The following is an 8699-nucleotide window of genomic DNA, read 5'->3' on the forward strand; positions in this document are numbered from 1 at the left end:
TTTATTTTTAAAATGCAAAATCTAAGGTGTACTGGGAGATGTGCACGCTTCCTGATGCTGGAGGGAACCATCTGGTCCAGGTGAAGACCCCAACACTATTTTCAAAAGCTCCCCCAGGAAGCACGCCTTGAAACCCTGATCCATCCCTTTTGAAACAGCCCTGGGCTGGGGGGCAGCACTCCTGAGCTCCACCAGCCCCGGAGCCCACCTGCAGCCTTGGCGAGTCCCTGGCCTCCCAGGGCCTTGGCCTTGCGCCTGTGAACTGAAGGGCCACACCAGGGGTCTTCAGACAGCTCAGAGACCCAGGACTTCGAGGTTTTCCATGACACCACTTTCACCCGTTAACCCGTTTCATCTTCACAAGAGCCCAGTGAGTGGCACGTAGTAGGGTTTCCATAAATAGAATTCCATAAAGGAATCAGCGTCCTCACTTTACAGTGTGGAAACTAAGGCTCAAAGAGGGAGTGGTTTGCCCCCAAGGTCTCATTAGGCAAGAGACGCCCTGAAAGCGCCGCTCCAGCCTCAGCACACAGTAGGAGCTTCGGTCAGGGGACGGGGAAGGTCCGGCGGGGATGGATTTGTGCCCTGAGCACCTCGCGGTCCGGGGGAGCCCGGGGCGGGGTTTATGCAAATATCCTGCGAGGAGGCGGAAGATTGGCTGGCTGCGGCGGGGGCGGGGCGCGCCCGGGGCCCAGGGCGGACAGGTGCGCGCGGCGGGAGAGGCGCGGTGCATGCTCGCCCCCAGGACCGCCCGCCCTGTCGCAGCTTCTCTCGGGCTATGCCTCCGCTCTGGGTCCTGCTGGCCCTCGGCTGCCTGCGACTTGGCTCAGGTAAACGGCGGATGAGAGGAGGGGGCTGTGCCCGGGGAGGGCGGGCAGCTGTGTCCCGGGGCGTGTCCTGCACCCTGATCCTCCTGAAGGGTCCCCAGAGGAGTCTGGTTGGGAAGTGGCATCAGGAATGGGAACTTATTCCCTCCAGGAATGGGCACAGATGCCTGCTCTGTGCCAGGCCCTGTGCAGGCTCTGGGGACCCAGATATTAATAATAATAGCCAATGTTGATTAATAAGCTGCTTCTGATGGGTATTCGAGGGCTCTGTGCTGGGTGCTACAAGAGACACACAGGGGGCTGTGGGAGAGCAGAGAAGGGCCTGGACTAGGCTCATGGTGATGCTTGGACTCAGGACACGGAGCGATATTTCATGTGAAGGGGCAGCATGGGCAAGTTCAGGGAGGAGGGGGGTGGCATTGTCTATCCTGGGAACCTCCCACCCATTGTCCATCGGTGTGACCGGAGCATGAGGTCAGGGAGTGTGCATGGAGGGGAGGCTGGAGACCCACGAGGCAAGGCCCAGAGCTTCAGGACCTCACTGCCCCTCCAGAGAGGCTGGACCGTGTTGGAGGGCAGTGGGGAGCCAGGAAGGGGCCCAGCAGGAGAGGGACGCAGTCAGATTTGCACGATAGAGTGCAGAGGATCGGGGAGGGCTGTTTCCTGGGGTCCAGGTGAAGAGGGTGGACTCAGACCGGGCTGACGGGGTGGAGAGATGCATAGGAGGAGCAATGGGGTTCTTGGTGACTGAATGTCTGTTGGGGGGAGCGAGAGAGAAGTAGTTCAGCTGGATTTCCTGGTTCTGGTCAGGATGGCTGGGTGGGGATGGGGATGCTGCCCATGTCTGAAACAAGTTCCTGAGATGGTCCACAGGGAGAGTGAAACCCAGTGCCTGGCTCACCGCAGATGTTCAGTAACTGCAGAGGGGTGTGTGTGCGTGTGTGTGTGTGCGTGTGTTCACGTGCTCAGAGCGTGCCCGTCGGTGTGGACAGTTCTGCTGGGGGTCAGCTCCTGGCCTCATTGCTCCTCCAGGTGTGAACCTCCAGCCCCAGCTGGCTAGTGTGACCTTTGCCACCAGCAACCCCACACTCACCACCGTGGCCTTGGAAAAGCCTCTCTGCATGTTTGACAGCCCAGCGGCCCTCCATGGTACCTACGAGGTGTACCTCTATGTCCTGGTCGACTCGGGTAAGGGTCCTGCTTCCTCTGGGCTGCTCTGAAAGGGTCTTTGACCTGTCTGCAGGCAGGAGGGAAGGAGACAGGTAGAGGGGTGCTCCATCCCTGCAATTAAACCACCCATGCACCTCGCTGACATGCACTGGTGCCCGCTCTGTGCCAGCCCTGGGCTGGATGATTGCGGTCACAGACGTGCATCTGCCCTAGAGGGACATCCAGTCTAGTGGGGGAAATAATAACAGCATCAATCACTGTGTACTTACATTGTGCTTCGTGCTTCGCACACCTTTGAGCTAATAGTTACAATCTGCCTGCAAGGTAACTGTTAGGATGCTCATCACAGGGGCAAATAATCGGGGCTCAGAGAGGCTGAGCAACTCATGGGAGCTCCCGGAGCTGGAGAGCAGATCAGATTCTCTGGTCCCCAAGCTCAAGTCCTGCCCAAGGCTTCCCGCGGTAGTTCAAGATCGGTGTTTGGGACGGAAGCCACGCATTCGGACTTGCTGGCTCTGGGCCAGCCCCGACCTGTTCATTGGCAGCAACCCTGGGATCTGAGAGTGGGGACCCGATGACAACCTCTTACGTTTCCAGCCAGCAGCCATTTACAGCAGCTCCTCTGGGGTCATCATTTTATACTACAGCAAACAAGTATTGACTGCCTACCTGTTCCCAATCCCAATCTGCAGGCCCTGCGAGGTATTTTCCTCCCATTTCACAGAGGGTCTAGAGAGGTAAAGTGAGTGGTCCAAGATCACCCAGCAAGTAAGGAAGAGACCCCAGGGCCCAGTACAGCGCTGGCGCAGAGAGGATGCTTAGGGACGTTTGTTGAATGACTGAGTGAGTGACTAAGCTGGGGTGGCCAGGAACCTCACTCCCGGCACTGCCTCTACAGCCAGCTCCAGGAACGCTTCTGTGCAGGACAGCACCAAGGCCCCACTCAGCTCGACGTTCCAGCAGACAGAAGGAGGGAGGACAGGCCCCTACAAGGCGGCAGCCTTTGACCTGACCCCCTGCAGCGACCTGCCCAGCTTGGATGCTGTCAGGGATGTGTCCCGGGCCTCGGAGATCCTGAACGCATACCTGGTCAGGGTGGGCACCAATGGGACCTGCCTGTCTGACCCCAACTTCTGGGGCCTCTGCAACCCACCCCTGTCAGCAGCCACGGAATACAGGTGGGTGTGAACGGCTGCGGGAGAGGGGCAGGTGTGCCCCAGCCCCGACGTGGGGCGACCTAGAGCCAGTGAAGTGTGAGAAGCCACATTTCTCCGGAGCTTACCACATGCCAGGACCGTCCCGGTTGCCATAAAGGATTCCTGGCTTCCTGGGCTCGTGACCGTGCACAGGGCCCTGCGCTCAGAAGGACCCCCTCTTGGCTTAATGCTCTGCCACTGCCATCTTGAAATTCTTAACTTTTAAACTAGAGGCCGCATTTTCCTTTTTACACTGGGCCCTACAAGTTATGCACCTGGTCCTGGCCCATCACCCATGTGGCAGTTCGTTTGACAGGGAAGGAGCTGTGGTCCAGAGAGGGAAGGGGGTCACCTCGAGAAAAGCTGGGGCTCAGCGCAAAGACTTCTCCCGCCTCCCTGCAGCACACCCTTTCGTGGCCCACCCATGAAAGGGTGCGCTGCAGGGAGCGCACAGCGACTCATTTTCACGCGTATTTCCTGAGCATCTTCTCTGTGCCAAGCTGGGGGCTCAGCCCTGACCCAGGGCCAGGAGACTTACCCAGTGCCCAGCCTTGATTACACTCACCCCTGTTACCATGGAGACACCTAGGTTTGGGTCTCTGTACCCTCTAGGCCACATCTGGGGCCCAGGACATCCCTTACCTCCATCCTCTCACAGGGCTCAGCCCTCCTCTGGCCTCGGCCACTGGGCAGGACCTGAGTCCTGGCTGTCTTCTCCCCCACCCTCAACCCTTACCTCTGACCTTGTTCTTAACGTGGGAAAACCTCTCCCTCCTACTTGAGCCCACCCTACCTAGGGGACATAGGGCACACCTCCCAGCCTCTGGAATTCTCATCTTCAAACCTAGAGAAGCAGGGATTAAGCAAAACACTGGATGCTACAAAGATTTTAAGGGTCTTCATTTTTTTTTAAGTGTCAAACTAGAGGCTGTTGATTTATTTGATCTCAGAACATCCATCATTCTTAACTGAGGGTGAAGAAGACCTAAAGTAGGCCATGCGTATTCTGTACTGTGTCACCTGATCTTCCTTTATGTTTTGTAACACTTGATTGGGATTTTCTGCATATGAAGTTATCCTTTATCACAGGGCATCGGGGTTGCACATGGATATTATTCCTTTTTTTTTTTTTTATGTCACTTCTGTGAGACCAAGGACCAGGCTGGGAATAGAGGAAGGCAAAAATGCAAGAAGGACAGACGGGTCAATACTCAGCAAATCTGCTACATGCACAATATATACGGCAGAGAAACAGAGGGGCTCCCAGAGGGAGAGCCTAGGCTCCGACGGTTTTGTGGATGAGGTGGCATCTGTGCTGTGGAAACACGTGGGCAAACGTGCTGCTAATGCAAAGTCCAGCAGCATCCTGTTGCCAGAGCCCCCCCCACACACACACTGGGGCCACCTAGATCTCCATCTCCTAAGAGTCCCACCTCTGCCCCGGTCCCACCCCCTCCCTGTGGCTGAGGCTCACAGGATGGAGAGAAGTCATCCCTGCTCCATTTCCTTCCAGATTCAAGTACGTCCTGGTCAATATGTCCACAGGCTTGGTACAGGACCAGACCCTGTGGTCGGACCCCATCCGCACCAACCGACGTAAGTGGTGGAAGTGAGCTGGGAGTGGTCCTCAAGGGAACCCAGGGAAGCACACTCGTGCTGTCACTTGGAAAAGTCTCTCCAGATACAGGCAGGTTATTGGGTTATGAGGAAAATGCATCTTAAAATAGTTTAACCCAAGACTTCATCCTCCCTCTCTCCCTCCCTCCCTCCCTCCCTTCCTCAAGGACCAGGTGCCATGACAGAGGAAGGTGGAGGATTTGCAGGTATTTGGGCTGGCTGCCTGGATGGGTGTAACTGAAGGCAGAGTCAGCTGGCATTTCCAGCCCTGATGGTGCATTTGCCTCCAAATGCTTAGCGTTTATCCTGCATTTAGACCCTAACGAGCCCCTTTGTTGAGCCCTCACAAGGACAACATAATTATTCTGTAAGGTGGTTCCAGAGGCATCGTAGCCACAGGGGCATGAGCCCTGGAGGCAGCAGGGGCGCCATTCTCCTATGGTTTTTCTGAAATGGGGGGTCTTGCAGGCCCAGGCATCTGCTGGTCGTCCTGCCCTTTCCCCCTCAAGCCTCCATCTGAGTTCTCAACACAGATCCCAGGTTTATACACACCAAATCATGTCTGCTGAACCTTAGGGGCAACAGAAGAGATTTCCTACGATAATTTTGACGACCTGTGACCCTAACTTTAGAACTCCCTGGGAATTCTCTGGCAGTCCAGACTCCGCACTTTCACTTCAGCTGTCCTGGGTTCAATCCCTGGTGGGGGGGCTAAGATCCCACAAGCTGCAGGGCACAGCGAAAAAAAACAATTCCCCTGCCACCCATGGTAATCTAATGGGCCAGTTAGGGCTCTGTGAGTTTGCCTGAGGTCACACGGCTAGTGAGGGTGTCGCTGGGTAGGCATGCATGTGGCTGGGGGCTCCTTCCTACTCTCTGTCCCTGCTCACCCCTCCAATGGCACGCCCATGCTTTGTGGTCCCACTGAAACAGCACTGCCCTGGGACCGAGAGTCCCAAGTTCAAGCCCAGCATCTGAGCCTCACTGCTGTGTGGGACCTCAGTTTTCCCATCTGAAAAGTGGGAAGAAGAATCCTTGCTCTGCTTCTCCAGCAGGGTTCCTTTGGGTAATCCAGATAAAAGCACCAGGCCCAGCTCTCTTGGGGCAGGGAGACAGACCTACAGGCTTGAGACTGGAGTCTGAGTGTCCTTGAACAGGAACTCAATCTCCCTGAGCTGCAGGGAGCAATCTGCAGAATGGGGGTCTCATGAGATTTACAGGAGACACTGGAAGAAAAGTGGCCAGCTCACAGTAGGACCTATAAATGGTCTGTCCACTTAGTTCCAAAAGGGTGACACTGGCCAGAGCAGAGGGAGGGCACAGTGCTCCTGACTCCGTTAGACTGGGGACCTTTGCTCCACCTTTATTTTGTTTATAATCTGTATCCCATCCGTCTCGGAAGACTTGAGTCAGTTCATAATTTAAAATTATTCAAAAAGACGGTTAAAAGAGGGTGAGAGCAGACACACGCAAGAGAAAGTTGGGGAGTGGGATGCGGTAGCAAGTCAGATAATTACACCTGAAACCCAGGGAGAGGCACTGACCCGGGTCCTTGCTTCATCCCTGAGATTTTAGGCTTCCAGGGTAGGGGGCCCCCTGTGCGTCCCTGGGAGGAGGCTGGGGGGTGCAGCATCTGGAGAGTAACCAGCCTGCATCCCACAGTCGCTCCGTACTCGGCGATCGACACATGGCCGGGCCGGCGGAGTGGGGGCATGATTGTCATCACATCCATCCTGGGCTCCCTGCCCTTCTTCTTGCTCATTGGCTTTGCTGGCGCCATTGTCCTCAGCCTCGTGTGAGTACCCACCAGTTGCGGGGGGCGCGGACAGGGCTTGGGGACACACTCCACCAGGAGGGTCTTCTGAGGTGGGGAGAGCCCGGGAGCAAGAGAGCTGCCTTCCACCCTGGGTGGGGTGGGGTCTAGTGAGAGGGGAGCAGGGTCCTGGTGTGTCCAAGGTCAAGTCTTCAGCTGGGTAGGGGGTTGCTGAGCACTGGGGCTTTGTGGGCAGATCCTAGCTCTGACACAGCTGTGCGTCTTGGGCAAGTATCTTATCCTTCTATGCCTCAGTTTCCTCTTCTGGAAAATGGAGATTCTAATCAATATTATCTGCCCCATGGAGTTTCGAGGGTTAAGTGAAATATTCCCTATAGAGTCCTCAGGGCAGTACCTACGTACTAAATGGGTATTAGCTTCTGTTGTCATTATAATTCACTCACTTGCAGTACAGATGGGGAAACTGAGGCCTGAGGGGGGAAGGGTGGCCCAGGGCCATACCCCCAGGTAAAACAGGGCTGGACCAGAGCTCCTGAGTCTCCTGACGCCACTACCAACTCTGATGTGCGTCTATTTAGATCAGGACTGGAGGTGTCCCATGGGGTGTCTGGAGCAGCTAATGGGACTGCCTGGTGGGAAGACAGGAATCCACTAATCCTGGGAGGATGGAGCAGGAGGTGAATCAAGGCAGCCGCAGGTGCAGGTGCCATGAGAATCCAGAAGAGGGCAGGGCAGATCCTACCTGGAGCATCAGGGTGGGCTTCCTGGAGGAAGGAACAGCAGGAACAAATTTTTATCAGGACTGGGGTGAACTGAAAACTCACATGCAGTGTGCATCTCCGCAAGAGAGGCAGGAGACCCAGGCGGCTTTAAAGATGGGGGGCGGGGGGGGTGCCTGTCCCAGCACGGGTGGAGAGAGTGGATGGAAAAGCTCCTTGGAGTAGGTGAAATTACGTGGAAAGGTAGAGATTAGCCAGGCAGGAAGAGACGTGGGGTGGGTGAAGGATGGAGTAGGGAGTGGTCAGTGAACTTGGAAATCAGATTGCCCTCTGACATTTAAGTTAAAAACACAGATAATAGATGAGATTAGCCACCAAGAGACTGGTCTGTCTGGCCAGACCTGGGAGCAGTCGGGATGTGGTGATGTCCCTCCCTCCCTTTGGGCAGCACCCTGATCTGGCACCAAGGTCCTGTTATCTGATTTTAGCTGGGCTCTTCCATTCGTCCCTCCTACCGTCCCCACCCCAGCTCCAGCTGCACCCAACTTCCCACTCTTTCCCCAGACACTCCCTAGTCCTTCCTATCAAATGCCTGGAATACCTTTCTGTGCCTCCACTCTCCTCCTTTAAGGCCAGATTAACTGCCCCCTCCTCCAGGAAGCCCTCCAGTGGACTCGTCCACTCTGTCTGGTCATTCTGTGCTGTGGTCTGTCTCCCCATATAATCTTAGCTCTTTGGGGACATTTGTCCAGCTCACGGTAAGACCTGTAAATTGTTCACACAACTCCAAAAGGGTGACACTTTTCTTATCCCAGGGCCTGGCACACAGTAAGTGCTCTGGAAAGATTGGTCTATTGAATGAAGGCCTAAGGTGACCTCTGTGAAAGCAATGTCTAAGTAGAAAGGTCCCTGACCAGCTGAGGGGTTGGGGTTTGCTCTGCGCCCCTAACCCCGGCTCTGTTCATCTCCTCCATCAGGGACGTGGGCAGTGCTGACGGAGAAACAGCCCATGACTCCCAGATCACGCAGGAGGCCGTCCCCAAGTCCCTGGGGACCTTGGAGCCCTCGTACACGTCTGTGAACCGGGGGCCGCCCCTGGACAGGGCCGAGGTGTATGCCAGCAAGCTCCAGGACTGAGCCTGGATGCTACTTCTGGGTGGCCACAGTCTCCCCGAGGGGCTTGCTCAGGGGTCTGCGGGGGGCCATGTTCACACCCTGACCCCAACCAAGGCAAACACAGGGGCTGTTGGTCCAATTGCAGGAAAGCACTTAATAAAATCTTCCCAAGATTTTGAGTTCAATAAAGACTTACAGAATGAATGAGTGAGATGCTGAATGAATGAATGAGTTGTCATTTTGAGGGTTTGCATTGTTTCTCTGGAGGGCGGGGGCAGGG

At 55.7% G+C, this 8699-nt stretch overlaps 1 protein-coding gene across 2 annotated transcripts; it reads left to right on the forward strand.

The window, feature by feature from the left end:
• Positions 1 to 762: 762 nt before the first annotated feature.
• Positions 763 to 8440, forward strand: UPK3A (uroplakin 3A; the record flags this gene model as incomplete). 2 transcript variants are annotated; one of them, XM_082636317.1, is made up of 6 exons in its annotated part: positions 763 to 830; positions 1860 to 2015; positions 2896 to 3175; positions 4707 to 4789; positions 6473 to 6605; positions 8281 to 8440. In XM_082636317.1, the coding sequence occupies exons 1-6, from the start codon at positions 779 to 781 to the stop codon at positions 8438 to 8440; spliced, it is 864 nt and encodes a 287-aa protein (XP_082492443.1). In that variant the 5' UTR covers positions 763 to 778. The 2 variants fall into 2 exon arrangements, with proteins under 2 accessions (XP_082492443.1, XP_082492444.1); XM_082636318.1 differs by lacking the exons at positions 2896 to 3175; positions 4707 to 4789.
• Between the last annotated feature and the right edge of the window lie 259 nt (positions 8441 to 8699).

Source organism: Mesoplodon mirus (assembly GCF_964341445.2).
Source record: "Mesoplodon mirus genome assembly, chromosome: 11".
Classification (NCBI taxonomy): Eukaryota; Metazoa; Chordata; class Mammalia; order Artiodactyla; family Ziphiidae; genus Mesoplodon; species Mesoplodon mirus.